General features: G+C 42.1%; 1 protein-coding gene across 1 annotated transcript in view; it reads right to left on the reverse strand.

The window, feature by feature from the left end:
* GATB (glutamyl-tRNA amidotransferase subunit B) overlaps positions 1 to 16,332 on the reverse strand; it is an 81,241-nt gene that overhangs the window by 6,129 nt on the left and 58,780 nt on the right. The window contains exons 10-12 of the mRNA XM_063460098.1: positions 13,390 to 13,523; positions 7,634 to 7,712; positions 4,426 to 4,560 (exon numbers count right to left, since the gene is read on the reverse strand). Coding sequence (XP_063316168.1) covers positions 4,426 to 4,560; positions 7,634 to 7,712; positions 13,390 to 13,523 — 348 coding nt within the window. The remainder of the gene's footprint in view (positions 1 to 4,425; positions 4,561 to 7,633; positions 7,713 to 13,389; positions 13,524 to 16,332) is intronic.

Raw genomic sequence — 16,332 nt, forward strand, 5'->3', positions numbered from 1 at the left:
TATCAGATTCTTAATGTTTATTGTATGCGGACAAGTTATCACGCCAGAGTCCTTTCACCTTTTTCTTTTTCTTACAGCGTGAACGTCTTCTCCTCAAGACAAAGACTCACCTCCCATAAATCTACATCACGGAACTACTGGAGTTGATTATTCTACTATGTTGTGGAACTGTTGACGTGATATGATTATGTTTATTGTTGCTATTTATTGTTTCGCTTCAAAGAAAGAGGAAGTGATGTCATAGACAGGGCCTTTTATGGGCACCATATCTTTTCTCTGATTGGTTGTTACTGTTTCTATGCTGCTGGAGTTTTCAGTAAAGAAAGATATGCAAATATTCGCCTCCTGTCATTACTAAAATTAAGATTATTAGTACACTAAAGCTAGTATAATCTTCAATTAGTTTGTACCAAAGGCTGAAGAAAAAACAGGACTGTCATTTCAGCATATAATCAATTCTGGAGAAGAGTTAAGTAGTATGGGGACAACAAAAAAGGAAAATACATTTCAATATTATCAAAGTGTGTCATTGGGGTGTTGTCAGTATTTAATACAACTTGACCTACTACAGTGAGATAATGTCCTATTTTTTGTGTCTTCCAATTACATAACACTATGTAGATTAGTAGTGTTAGATGAAGTAGTAGGACCCCTTTTATTTGTATTCTTTGTCCCCTTCTCCCTAGAGATTTCTAACTACTAATATTGTGTACTGTGTGTGCGAAAGAACACAGGGTAGATAAAAACAAAGGAAAGTCGAAAGGGAAGCAACTTATGCACAGCGTAGGTGTTTTTTTCCCCGATGTCGGCAGAGCCTCGCCTGAGAAGGGAAGGAGGTAGGCTATTGCTAAGGGTGTGATAGTAAGATAGACAAGTTATTGCTGATAGTGTCAGATTGCGGTCCCCTCTGAAAGCTTCCTCTGGTATTCCCCACTTCAGCACCGATCAACAGTGTCTGCACAAGCTATGTTGTGTGGCACAGCCCAGATTGTTCTGTGTTAAGGTTATTGCTACCCCAGTATTTCTCCCATATGTCTGCAGCCTGTGTTGTGTTTTCCCTTACATTTCTGCTGGTTAGCCAACAGTTCATAGGTCCAGTTAGTGTTAATTTGACGGAGTAGCTCCAATTCAGTAGGTATGTTGTTTTCCATGCCCTCGCTAATAATTTATTGGCAGCTGTTATGGTTTGGTATAAGAGTTTGCGTTCAGTTTTGGATGTGGCGTCTGGCTACATGAACAGTAAGCACATTTGCGGTGTCATCACAACTGGCCTGTGAAGCATGGAGTCCAGTATATCACCCACCTTTTTCCAGTAACTCCTGAGAATCGGGCACGTCCACCAAATGTGGACCATTGTGCCCACCCCTCTCTTGCACCTCCAGCATACTTTAGATACGCCAGGAGGGACTATGTGGAACTAAACACCAACGATACTGGAGCTTCCTCATGTTCTTCAAGTGAGTGGCGCACACTGTGTTACCTCTGTGTCCCTCAAAAGCCTCCACGCCACCTCAGGGAGGTAGCACCCTAGATCTGCATGCCATGATTTGATAAAGGTGGTTGTGCTAGGCAGCCATTCTGCCGTCAGGAGGTTGTACCTAAGTGACAGAATCCCTTTTCAGTGGGGCTTGTTGCAGACACATTGATTCAAACGTAGACAAAGGTCGACCTGCGGTGTCCTGTTTTTTTGGATTGTAGAATTTAATTGGAGAAACGAGAAAATTACCATCCTGTAAGTGACATAAAAGTCTATCTAAAATTCTATAGTGAGTCTTTATTGGGATAATTGGTTTAACAAAGTCCCTCCCCATCACTTGGATAATGTTTGCAGCATAAAAACCTCCTGGAATTCTGTGATGCTATTCAATCAACAAAAAGAAAAATCATGAAATATTTGCAGCACCTTGCTAAATCACAGTTTTAAAGATTTGCCCAATTCAAATGTGTAAAGAAATCCAGGCACAAGCTTCAGCAAGCCGTGTTTATTAAAGTAGTCTTAGCATTTCGTCCATCTTTGTTATGTTATTAAAACAGTCGTAGCATTTTGTTAATCGTATCAAAACATAATTGTAACAAGAACCCTCTGTATTTTCAGTAGTTATGGTGTTTCTCCCTTGCTGCAGTGGTTATAGTGTGTTCCCCCTTTTTACTGTTTTGTTGCAACCAAGGACACGTTCCCCTGGACTTCGGCTTTCTCCTTACATTGCTGGATTTTGTATGCTCCCTGATGTATTCCTTAGCTGGTTCAGAGAATTAAGACTTTATTACAAACAGGATAATGCTATTCAAGTAGCTGAACGACCGACCACGCTGCATGTGGAGTGTGCTGCTTGTTAACCTCCCAGAAGCTGTGGTTAACCGCAGCTTAATTGACGAACGGCTGGGTGGTCGGCGAACACATGGCGGCGGCCATTTTATTTAGCCGAACGCAGCCAACTGTGTATTGCCGAACGCCTGGAACCAAAATCGGACACTCCAAAATTGGACACTCAAAGGCACGAACACCGCTGGGACTTCCACCTTCCAGTGCGTTTGGTTAAATCCCCACGGACAGAGCGCCGTTCGTTAGACGTAATCTACCGAACGCCCTTCACCACTACTGTTGCGCACGAACGGTTCTGTTCGTCTATTCAGCCTCTATTTTAATCCTGGAAAAAGAACGGCCGCACAGCCCAATTCTCTGGAACAATTTTGGGCAGGAAACCATGTGTGCGGTCGGTCAAAAGAGACCTCCAGCTGACTTTGGAACCCCTGCTCTGATCTGGGTGATTTTTGGATATGTTGTTCACCTAGATCAGGGCTATCCAGAAATGTTGGGGATATGTTGGAGTTTTGGGGTGTTTCTGCACTTTGGGTAAAAATGGGTACTTTCGGCCTGTGGATAATTGAGTTGGTTCATTATCCATTTTAATTATATCACAGGCAGAGGGGAGGGATTGCTGACTGTATGTGGGAGTGTTACAGTGACAATTATTGTTCCCATTGGTTTATGTTCCTTGTGTCCCTGTTTTCCATCAGGTCCAGGGGGTGTGCCTCTGGCCTGAAAAACTGTATAAAAATGCAAACTGTTCAATAAACCTTCAGACCTTCTTACCCTCAACTCGCAGCCTTGTCTCGTGTTGTAGGAAAATGCTATACCTGCTTAATCACTAGCTCTTTTCAGAGCTCAAATGAACTTGCTCCTCAAAGCAATCGACTTGGATGTCGTAGCGGTACTTCACAGCGCCCTTCCAGATTGGGGAAAAGGACAGCTAGGCGGTGGATACCCCAACTACTCTAGGGGTGACCATCACAATAATCAAAGACTTCAGTATTTTGATACACATTTTCATATTGTCCGTTTGGAACATGTAGAGTGGGAAACTGCATATCTGAACACCGGAACACTGATATGGTGAGTGGATTATTTTCACCAGAATTTGGGCTGGTAATTTGAGCACATTGTCTTTTTTTCTATTATTTTAGTTTACATTTTTTGTTAACATTTTCCTAATAACCTATGTGGCCATTCTGCGTATAGTATTTGACGAAGTAGTATTTTGTTGATCTTTAACAACTGTATACGCAGCCATTCATTACAATTTTGTTTTATGAACTTTTGTGCAATGTGACAAGTACAATAAGCAGAAATAAATATATGCCATCAAATTTTTTTTGTTCATAATGGGGAAAAACAACACTGAAATGGTTAAATAAGTTATGTCCTTTGGCAACATGAAATAAACTGTTCACAAGATACCACTGATGAGCAATGCTGTAATGTCAGTAGCCATAATGATAAACAAATACCATCACTTAAAAATGTATTTCTCTTTGTGTGAAAACTAGCCTTTCAAGAACATATTATTGCAAGAGTTGAAGCATATTTACCACTACTTTCACCAATAATGTGAAGGCCAGAAATTTTAAACTGTGTACTTTTCTGTATAAAATTCTCTTTTATTGTCATTTCAATTTCTTTAAATACGCAATATTAATGCACAATATTCTGATAGAATAACACATTTTACGGAGAGCTGTGTCTATTCACCAGAAAGAACAAGCATGTAATTCTAATTGACATGAGTAAGAGAGTGTGCATGACCTTATGTAGGGCACCTTGTAGCTTAAGACATGCATTGTCATTATTTGAAATTGTAGGTGATTCAAGTTCATTTTCAAAGAAAATTGGATTCAAAGTACTCCGAATATGCTGCATCTTGTTAACGTAACTATTTTTATGTTCCAAAAATGTCAGTAAGCACAAAAGTTAAAACATTAATATCCACCATCTTCACTACAAAACAGTATTTAATACAGAAGTTTCTAAGCCCGAAGAATCGGCATCCTTAATCTTTTTTGTTTTATTAGATATTTCTTACGCCTGACTGATAACAGATGCACTGCTGACATGAATAATAACCACATATAGTAATTGTACATTACCTCTGCTTTATGACCTTCAATGATTCCTTGGCAAATCTCTTCTAGCTGTCTCATGTCCTTAAGAAGCCAGAGGTTCTCTTCTTTAACAATCTGGGCTGGAGTCTTTTCTACTCCTTTACAGAGCTCCTGGAATACCTAGAATATAGTACACGCAAAAAGCCTAAACACACTTGTCTATTAAATTAAGGCATAATCATCTCTCTTGGGATTTCTCCGACTGACGCGTATTTGATTTAAGTTATATCGCAGATTTTCCACTTTGCAGTATTTCTAATGCATGATCTAACAATTGCCCTTGCACTAATGAGACCACTGAAGAGTCTTGATAACATAATTAAGTTTCAGATCAAAAGAGAGAAACATCTTAATTACTTTTTATCAACAGCATTTACAAGTTAAACCAGAATAAACAAAACAAGGAAGAAAATCTACCCAGTTCCTCTCATATAGAGAGGTGTGCTGTCGAGGTAAAGTATGTGCATGGGCATATTAAACAGGAAATAATGAATAGAACATACCATAGCCATATCTCAGCAGCTGTAAATTAAGGTAACTTGCGATTTTAACTTTCACTTCATTTGTAAAAAATAAATAAAAAATAAAAATGTTATTCTAATGACAGGATTGTAATTGTTATCACACCAGCATGAGTCAATATGTTTCTTTTCTTTCACAGATACAAATAATTGACATTATGTTCACTTATCAATTTCTTCTGAAAGTAAATGACTAGCTCTGAAAATAATCACAGACTAATGTGAACAAAAGATATAAGATAACACCTAATGATTATACTTTTGTGATGGAGCTTCAGAACTGTAGTTCCTACAGTGATAAAATTGGTCATTAAATAATGTTTTTTTTTATAATAGTGTAATCTTTCAGGCTTATTCTGTTTTTATAGAAAATGAAACTCTGCTTGAATGGTTCTTGGTTGAAAGGACAAAAATATAAAACAAAAAAAACCCTGCAAGGATTTAGAAAACCATATTGTAGGAGAGAGTAAAGACAAGGTGTATACAAACCTATATAGAGGTTTCTATTCACAGTACAATTGAAAAAGTTAGGATCTAAAGAAGTAAGACAGAGCGCAAATGAGCACTATTTTAATGAACATTAAGTGATATCAGATATATCATTGGTAGCTGGAACTAGTAAAGTAAAGTTATTTGTGAAATTAAATTGGGAATGGAACGGTGGTTGTGGTGGGTATGGTGGTGCGGGAGATTGGTGCTGGAGGCAACTTCATGGTTAAACAGTTTGAAAGTGGTTCAACCCTTGAAGGTAAGAATGCGCCCGGGGACCACCTGGCACCATAAAAACTTCATTTAGATGAAGTTGCTTTGTCGCCAAGCATTATAACCACTGCAGCTTGTTGACCCAGGCAAAGTGGAAATTCACAACAATCTACACATTAGTTTGCTGAAAATAATTATTTATCAACGTGGGAGTGGGAATGTGCTTACTGGCTATTGGTGGGGATAGACTTATTGGCTGGATGAGTTTGAAATAATAGGCTGACATGGTATGGGGGTGGAAGAATGGGCTAACTGGATATGGGGGGGAGAAGGATTCTGGATAATGAGGAATTGTAGGGGGTGGGAGAGAATGGGGATCTTGAATGTAAGTGGGTGGAAATGGGTTTCTGGCTGTGCGAGGGGTGGATAAACGGCTTCTGACTTTTGGAGGGTGGGAGTGAATTATGAGCGTCTGGCCATGGGAGGGTGAATAATCATCATCTGGCCATGGGAGGATGTGGAAATGGCGGCTTCTGTATAATAGGACGAACGCTCCTTCCCACAAACGTTTGCCACAAGTGTGGAAGCTTGCCTTCTGTCATCGACTAAGGTCCAGGTCAGAGACACCGTTTGGGAGTTACCCTGCCCAGCAGCCATTAGCAGCTTTCCCTCAGTGGCCCTGGTTCGGCACTTTCCCATCCCACAAACGGAACCAAACGCAAGCTCCCTGGCGGCCTTTCGCATGAACAAAACCCACGAACGATCCTCCGCTGCGACGGGACTCATTTCGGCATGAGGACTTTGTGGTTCCCGGTCACCTCAGTGGTACTTAGCCGCAAATGTTATGGAACTGTTTTCGTCATGAGGTGACCTCGCGGTTCACGGACACCTTGGTCCGGGGTTCTGAACCACTTTGCGACTGGCCAGGAGAGCACTTTTTGTAGAAAGGTATCGGAGTCTAAGGGGAACAGGAAGAGCACACCGTATTTTGGATGCAGGAGGTCCAGAAAGTTGACCGGCAAAAGCACCAAATGCCCAGGGACTATTTTGGGTTAGGAACACGTGTGCTGCCGGTCAGAACTTTGCCCCGGTGGCGTTTCCCCTACACTGCATGGACCTGAGCGCTATATGGACAACTTGGGTGCTCAGATCAGGGCTGTTTGGGGATGTAGGACACGTGGGGTTATTATACGTTTTTATGATGTTTTGTGGTACTTTTATGTTTTGTGTTGGGCTTTCTATTCCTGGGAGATAATTAGCTTACCAGCCTTTAACTCAATTATCTCCCAGGCCCAGAGATTCCTGGAAGGGGCTTGCATTGTATTGTCTGTGCATAAAAGGCCGAGTTTAATGGGAAGGGAGAGGGCTATTCACTACTCAGTCACTGGTTCCAGCTCGTGGAGGATCCAGTGGGGAAAGTCCATGTAAAGGACAATAGCTCCCAGGACTGTGTGTCGTCTAGTACCTGGGAGGTAATAGAGCTGTTCCAGGGCAGATAGGCTCTAGGAGGACCCCAATCAAGCCGCAGCGACAGGGGCAGAAGCTCTGCGGTTTTCCCCGGTTCCAGCTAGGATGCGATCCTTGGGGGGAGGTCTGTGCGTATTCGTCAGTCTGTGCGTATGTTTGTGTGTCTGTTTGTACCCAGCAGTCTGCCAGTGTGTACTTAGCAGTCTGCTTTTGTGTACCCAGCAGTCTGTGTGTGTGTGTCGGTGTGTGTGTATGTATTCAGCAGTCGGTGTGTATTTTACATTTAGTTAAGAATTACATTTAGTTAAGAATGGCAAAGAGGCACAAGTAAAGAGGGATGACAAGAGAATATTAGAGTGTCATCTGCATAGAAGTAATATTGGAAGCCAAAGGTTCTGATGAGTTTACCAAGGGAGGCCGTATAGATTGAGAAGTGGGGCACCATTAACGCGAGTTATGCTCCTCCAAGACTTAAATAGCAATCATTTGCCACACATACCTACCTGTTTGGCAGCTGAAGAAGAAATGTCTCCATTTTCGAGAAGTGTCAGAAGTTCAGCTAAATAAATTGGTTTTACTGGGCTAGGAAAGAAAACACACGGAAAAAGGTCAGCATGTCAATCTTTCCATGATCTAAACAAGCAGTGGTCCTATATTGTAAATGAAAGTCATACATATATACCTTTAGTAGTGTGAGTGGAGCTGCACTCACTCCCATAAATCTGAGCCAGGATGCTTGCTGAACCGGACTCAAACACCAGATTTCCAAAAAATATTAAAGTAATAGAGGTCCAGGCACTCCTTGGTTCAAGACAGGTACTTTATTAGGAACCACAACAGCAACGTTTCGACCCCAAAAGGTTCGACCCCAAAAGCTTGACAAATACCTTACTGTTGCTGTTGTGGTTCCTAATAAAGTACCTGTCTTGAACCAAGGAGTGGCTGGACCTCTATTACTTTATACATACACACACCTCAGTCTCCCTACTTAGGACAATTTACCAAAATACCTCTGTGCTATATACAGTAAAATGGGGAAAAAAAAGCACAACCTCTTTAAATTCTTTGGATTTACAAATCAGGACATAACACTCATCTGTTCCATAGCAGGTCTTAAAATTAGGTAAATACAACCTCCGATGATTAACACGACATATATGCCGTGTCATGATTTAACAAAAATAAAGCTGAAATGGAGAAGCTATGTCTGAAAAACTAAGTACACTTACTGCTTCCATTGGAATTAAGAGGCTAAGTAGAAGACAGGTGATGCTACTCAAATACCCTGGATTAACTGATCATCAGCAAGTGTGACCACCTATATAAAAGTCAAGGTTTTAGCAGTTAGCTGGTCTGGAGCATTCAGGTGTGTGTTAGCACAATGCCAAGGAGGAAAGACATCAGCATTGATCTTAGAGAAGCAATTGTTGCTGCCCATGAAACTGGGAAGGGTTATAGGGCTATTTCCAAACAATGTAAAGTCCAAAGTCCATCTACAGTGAGAAATATTATTCAAAAGTAGAAAATATTCAAGACAGTTGCCAATCTTCCCAGGAATGGATGTCCCAACAAATTTACCCCAAGGTCAGACCACGCAATGCTCAAAAATAGCAACAACAAAAAAAAGAGAGTTACATCTCAGACAATCTTCAGTTAGCATATTAAATGTTAAAGTTCATGACAATACAATTAGAAGACTGAATAAGTATGGCTTGTTTGGAAGGTTTGCCAGGAAAAAGCATCTTCTCTCTAAAAAGAACATGACAGCATGGCTTAGGTTTGCAAAGTTGCATCTGAACAAACCACAAGATTTCTGGAACAATCTCATTTGAGAGACAAGACCAATGTGGAGAAGTTCGGTAATAATGCACAGTGCCACACAGTGGCAAAACAACAAACAGTATATAAGCACAAACACCTCATAACAACTGTCAAGCACGTTGGTGCATGGGCGATGATTTGGGCTTGTTTTGCAGACACAGGGCTGAGGAACCTTGCCGTCATTGAGTCGACCATGAACTCCTCTGTATACCAAAGAATTGTAGAATCAAATGTGAGGCAATCTGTTTGACAGCTTCAGCTGCAACTGGACAATGATCCGAAGCACATTAGCAAATCTACCACAGAATGGCTGAAAAAGAAATGAATCAAGGTGATGCAATGCCCCAGTCAAAGTACAGACACTGTGGTTACCAGAACAAGTAGAGCTTATTGCATTTGTTCTGGTGAGTAGAATCATTTAGGCTTTTTGCTATGAACACTGTAATTTCAGAGAAAATGCAGTGTTTGCATTACAGCCTAGTGATAACTTCACTGACCACTCCTTAGATGGATGCTAGGGGTGCTTTCTATCTCAGTCTTGCCTAGTCTGCATCAATGAACGTTCCTCATTGATTCAATGCATCTCTGAGGAGAGGCTGATTGGCCAGGGCTGTGTTTCGAGTTGTGTTGGCTCTGCCCCGATCTGCCTCCTTGACAGCCTTGGCCAATGCTATGAGGAAGCATTGTGATTGGTTCAGAACAACACTTCTGATGATGTCAGCAGACAGTTTCACAGGAAAACAGGGGCAGAGGTAGCAGCTACAGACTTGAATACAAGTAAGATTATACTAGATTTAAGGTGGCAAGAGAGGGCCAGGGGGGCTAAATGGTGGCTTTAATACTATAGGGTCAGAAATTCGTTTGTTTTCCTGACCCTATAGTGCTCCTTTAAGTAAGCTGTGCATTAACAAATACCAGAAAACCTCAATAAATTGAAGCAACATTGTAAATTAATACACAAGCAGTACATGAATGTTTGAGTCCTTTAGTATTTGAACATTTGGTATCAGAAATAAGATGATTGTAGAGTAGTGACATCGTTATTATCTACCAGAAATCTAATACAGTTAGGATCTGAATTGGACAGCCGTGATATGTGGTCAGATGAAACCAAAAGACAAAGTTTTTGCTTACCAGAAATCTATTTTCCCTTAAGATTAGAGACCGTGCAACATTAGTGCACCATTACAGAAAGTACACACCCAAACTGATGGAAAATAGATTATTAAATATGGGAGGGAAATAAAAGTGCACTGCCTTTAATCTTAAGGAACAAGTAAAGTAAAATGTTGTCTTTTGCAACATTAGGGATTTTAAAAAGAAATCCACAAGGAGTGCCGCCGGACCAGCGAGGCTGTCACCCGGCCCGGCAGCTCCAGCGTGGAACGCGGCCGCCCCCCCCCTGACTTCTCTCAGGTAAATGGGAGGGGGAAGAAAGGTAATAAAGAGACACAAGGGGAGGGGGGCATAAAACAGAGGGGGAATAGTGAGACACAGGGGGAGAAAGAAGGGGAATAGAGAGATGGTGGAGGGAGGAAAAAGACAGGGGAAGAGAGATGTGGGGGAGAGAGAGACAGGGAAAGGGGGGAGAAAGACAGAGGGAGAAAGGAGAGACACACACAAGGGGAGGAGGAGAAAGAGGCAGAGGGAGAAAGAGGCAGAGGGAGAAAGAGGCAGAGGGGGAAAAGAGACACACAAGGGGAGAAAGAGGCAGAGGAGGAAGAGAGAGACTGGGAAGGAGAGGGGAGACAAGACACAGAGGAGCAGTGAGGGGGATAAAGAAACATACAGAGTGACTGGGGGGAGACAAAAAGGCACACAAAGGGGCTGGAGATAAAGAGACACATATAGGGGCTGTATATATCACTGGTGGATCCGGGGGGAGCAACAGGGCAATTCCCATCCCCCCACAAGGCTCTCCCCTGCCAGCCGATCTCCCTCCTCGTTCCACAGGCACCGTGGGGGCAGCCGGCAGGGGAGGGAGGAAGAGAGGACCCGGGGGCTCAGCCTGCAGCTCCTCTGTGTCCTTCTCGCGCGAGCACACCACGGCAACGCTCCGGCTCTCACGAGAGTGAACTCTAGCCCTGGAGCTATGGGCTAGAGTTCACTCTCATCACTGCGACCACCAGGGATTCCTGGTGGTCGCAGTGGTGAAAGTGAACTCTAGCCCCCATACACACACTGCCCCCCATACACCATACACATTCACACACTGCCCCCCACACACACACACACACACAATACACATTTACACACTGCCCCCCATGCACACATTTCCCCACACACACACATACACAGCCCCTCATACACACATTGATGCACACACACACACATACACTGAACCTTTCACACACATTGCACCACTGCTCCTATACCCTACTACAGCCCATATCCCAGCAGACCCCAGGTAAGTTGTCAAACTGTTCATAAATGTCATTAATATGTGTCATTAATATGTACCATATGTAATGAGCAGATATTGGCCCAGTCTTGTTGCTAGGTGCATACTCCACCACAATCACATATTTAAAGTGAAGAGCGCACCCACAGGACTTCAAAATAAACAAGATAACGTCAATATTTTACAGTTGTGCCCTACATACATTCACCATTTCAGTCCCATTACCAAGCTTTCCTTAATATGTCAAGTTGGACTGAAACATTGATTACATGCAAAGGCACGTATGCTTAAAATAAATCTGCACTTTAGTTTATTTTGAAGCTTATGAGTGTTTTTTTTTTTTACGTTGGAGTACTAATTTTTAATTTTAAGTTCTCTTTTCTAACTCTGTATCTGCACACTATGCTGGCGAGACGCATTATGGGGCTGGTAAATATTTTTTTTCCAGGGCTCCTTTTAATCCCAGTCCGGCCCTGCACACTGCATCCACTATATACACATTACACAAACACACACACTGCATCCATTATACACTCACTACACAAACACACACACTGCACAAAACACACACACACACACTGCATCCACTACACACACACACACATCCACTGCATCCACTACACACACACATATCCACTGCATCCACTACACACACACATATCCACTGCATCCACTACACACACACATATCCACTGCATCCACTACACACACACATATCCACTGCATCCACTACACACACACACATATCCACTGCATCCACTACACACACACATATCCACTGCATCCACTACACACACACATATCCACTGCATCCACACATATCCACTGCATCCACTACACACACACATATATATATTCTTGAAAACAAACAATTCAGACTGGCATGTATATTTTGTGCATTTACCTTAATAAAAAAAAGGATTTACAAAAAAATAAATAATAAACATGTTCAATAAACAGTGAATTTGTGTAGAAATAGTTCTTTTTTCAAAATGGTAAATGTACAGAATATCGGTATCAGTAAGTAATCAGCCTGTAAGTCCACAGATTGTCGGTATCGGCTCTAAAAATACAATATCGGTCGATCCCCAATACTTAACTTTACAACTGTTTTAAGCACTGTGCACCCACCAAACATCTCCGAGATCTGGATGATAGCACCAGGAACTGTGCCTCCATACATTATATATATATATATATATTTCTTTATATATATATATATAAAAACAAATATAAATCTTCCCTCCTATCCCACAGACCCACAATAACTCCCCCCATACACACACTGCCCTTCCCCCCCCAAACACACACTCCACCACTCTCACACACTACTGTCCCCCCCTCTACAGCCCCTATCACAGCAGATGCTAGGTTAGTTGTCAAACTGTACTTAAACAGTTTGACTACTTACTTTGGGAGGGCACTACCACACTTTTCTTTAAATATTCTACCAGTGCCCCTCTTACGGGGAGCCAGGACAATCTACTACACTTTATTTTGTGGCAGACTTGGATAAGACATTCTCTGTGGAGGAGGAGGAGAGAATGTTTTTGCTGGCCCACTGATCCTCTTTAGACTCTAAGATACAGGAAATTATGTTAAACGATTATTACGCTGGTACAGAACACCTGAATGCATCAATAAACTTGCCATTATAGTTTGGGGCCATGCCAGCCTGTGGTTGGTTCTCTCTTGCACATATAATGGTGCTGTCCACTGTTAGTCCTATATTGGACCATGATTTACATCTCACTCTCAGCATAAAAGAAGGGCATCACATACTTTGAAAACAGCAAGCTATAGCCACTATATATCTGCTTACTGACACAAAGCTTGATTGATACAATGTGATTTGTGAACTGTTTATCTCCATGTAATCACTGGGCAGCCACTGCACCATCTGTTTATTTTGGACCTCTTTATTTTATACTGCTTTGTTAATTCATTTTTCAAACTTGTATTTTGTGAACAATCTTTTGACTAAATTAAGATTGTAAAAAAATAAATAATAAATAATAAAATAAGTTATAATCTCACCTCTGTTTGATTGTAATATTTAGCAGTCGTATGTGACCAAGCAAATCTTTTATCAGCCACGCAATTATCCTTTTTGGATTAATTTGGGAACATTTCACTACAGTTTCAAAATATTCTTGTAATCCATCTTCATTCTAGAACAAAAGAAATATAGATTTTTTTTTTTTCCCCAAACGCACATCTATATTTACCTTTGCACAAAACATTGTAAACAACCTATCAGGGTTACTCACTAAAGTGAGAATTTAAAGTGAGTGTCTAATTTTTTTTTTTTTTTAAATTCTTTATTTTTGTTGTGCAGGTAGGTACATGTCATTCACAAACGCCACAACAGCGTACTTATATAGTCATACAGGTTTGACAATGGCATGAGTGTGTGCACATTTTTTTTAAGTATTAACAAGCTCAATAAAACATTTAACATTAGCGGAGAGTAAATGCGCAGTAGTTTAGCATGTGTGTGGGTTAGGTGTCCTTTGCAGGAGACTACTGCAGTAAATTGAATGCTGGAGTATACAGGAGTATACACATCTGCCTGAGAGACAAGGCTGGAGGTTCAAGTGTAAAAAAGACAGACATGAAAATTGATAAACAAGATAAGCTAGCTGGGTGAGGTCTGATGCTTGGTTGCCGCTGGGTACTTAACTTTACGGTGACTGGGGATAGCCCTCATGATGCTAGGGACAAATGATGCTAAATAACAGGCACAATTTTCTTGGAAATGTAAGAGTAGCACAAGAAGGTCAGGTTCGTTTAATTATACAGGGATACACAATGAGAACATATTGAACAGAAACTTAGTATGAGTACGCAGTCTAGCTATACTTTTCCTTAGGTTCAGATAAGTGGACATGTCATATTTTATGTTAACTGTTCACTACTTGCTGCTGCTGCTGGATTGTGGAAGATTAATAGGGTAAAACTGGGGATTAAGCGCGATTTGCATAAAATTGATTAAATGAAGGGCCCTATGCACAAGTGTGCAGGTTTGTGAACGTTGCCATTGTGGGCTGAAAGAATAAAGCCACTAAGCTATGCAAAGATCAGGTGTAAATCACTGTTGGTTGCCCGAGGGGGGACACCTAGCATGTTTGTTAAGTGCATCTGTAACCTAATGGCTGGCAAGCAAACAGTAGCATTGCAAAACACGGAGCACTAACAATGTTCTTATCCAAATGTACATAACCAGTAATCTGTAATCATTAACTATTAGGTTGCCTGTGGGTGCTTGCCGGGTCTCATCTGGTGAGATTGCAGCACATGTCGCCCTCGGGTTGAGAGTCTCTGTGGTCTGCTCATCCGATGCCCTGCAGTGGGAGGCCGCGGGAGTATGTGTGCCATAGACCCATGCTGTATGTCGGGGGCGAGGTACTTCCCATGCCCTAGGCCTGTTCCAGAGCCTGCACCATGTTGCCACGAACTTAGGTCCTCTTTGAGTCCAAATTGTTCCCAACCGGTAGGTTGCAGGAGGCTTTACCACGTTGGCTTTGGTGTATTGTTCCTTTCGGCATATGTGGTCTGTGCTTCGGGGGTGTTCCCCTGGTGGCTCTAGGCCCGAGAGGGCGTAAGGTAGCTTGGCGTGTCTTCTGTACGTTCGGGTTGCCTTTGGGGGATCCCTCTTGCCTCTTCCCGTCAAGTGTCTGTTTGCTCACCTGTGGCGGCATTGCAGGGGGCACTCTTTTCATTCTCTCCATTAGGTTGGCCCAGAATTTTTGAAAGGTTGCCTCCAGTCGTGCTTCGAAGTGATCGAGTGAGTCAGTGATATCGGCCCGATGCTGCGCTGTTGTTTGAAGCATGGGCGCATCCGCCATCTTGGGCTCTGCACATTTAGTTTGTCGCATGGGCAAGTCGCAACGACCTGGTAGGACTCCAGCGTGTGGCCTAGCGGGGACCGGGATAACCCCCACCGGCCCAGAGGGGGGGGAAAACGAGACCCAGGCTGCTTGTATGTCGGGTAACGGACAGGAGACCGGCCGCGTCTCCCGCCCAGCGTCTTTTAGTAGGCCGCAGGGCGTGCTCCTCACCACGAGGAGTTTTCACACCAATTCGTTGCCGGCGTGTTCCTGAGTCCTGGTATGTCCTTGCTGGGTAAGATTTTTGGGGTAGATCGTCGTTTTTAGGCTTAGGTAGGCTTTAGGGTTGAGGAGCTCCCTCACCGTGCGTCCTGTTCGGTCAGTAGCCAGGCCCCGCCCCCCAAAAGTGAGTGTCTAATTTAAGGGCAAATTAACAATACTAAAAGCATAGCTGACTTAGATAATGTTTCCAGTTCAGCTATTTTTTTTTTTTTTTTACTTGAGTTTTTTTTGAGAATCTTTTTTTATGAGGTGCTCTGCTTTAAAACAGTCAATGTGAATCTCTATAGTTGTTGCATATCCAGTAGACCATATTTCATAATATATATGGATACAGTTAGAGTCCTCTAATGACTTAACAGTAGAGGGACACATTTAGCCTTTTGGTTTATCTGAGAACCTTCACATTCCTCTTACAAAAGAAATTTCTTTAAGGACACAGTAAAATTGCCCTTGGTAAAGCTAGTTCGCTATTCTAAAGAGAGGACATCCGAGTCTTTTAAGGAAGCTTTATATGTAATGAGTCAGATTCAGATAATATTTTGTGTTTTCTGCAAGATAGGGCCAGGTTCGCTTGATATGGAGACGGCATAGACTATAGGACTTATCCACAGCTTCATTTGATCCAGGATGGAAAATTTTTCTATTTGACCCAACAGGTAATGTAATATAAAGGCTAAGCGCCAACTGTCAACCTCTTACATTCAGGTTTATCAGTTGAGGTTTCAAGTGGGTTGGACAGCCTGAAAGAAAAAAGCAAAAACAAAATACAACTTTAAACAGGACCCCCCCCCCCCCAAAAAAAAACAAAAACAAAACCATACATCCAAAATGCTAACTAGGGCCAAAACAAATAATAGTTGGTAATTCT

Source organism: Pelobates fuscus, chromosome 6, assembly GCF_036172605.1.
Source record: "Pelobates fuscus isolate aPelFus1 chromosome 6, aPelFus1.pri, whole genome shotgun sequence".
NCBI lineage: Eukaryota > Metazoa > Chordata > Amphibia > Anura > Pelobatidae > Pelobates > Pelobates fuscus.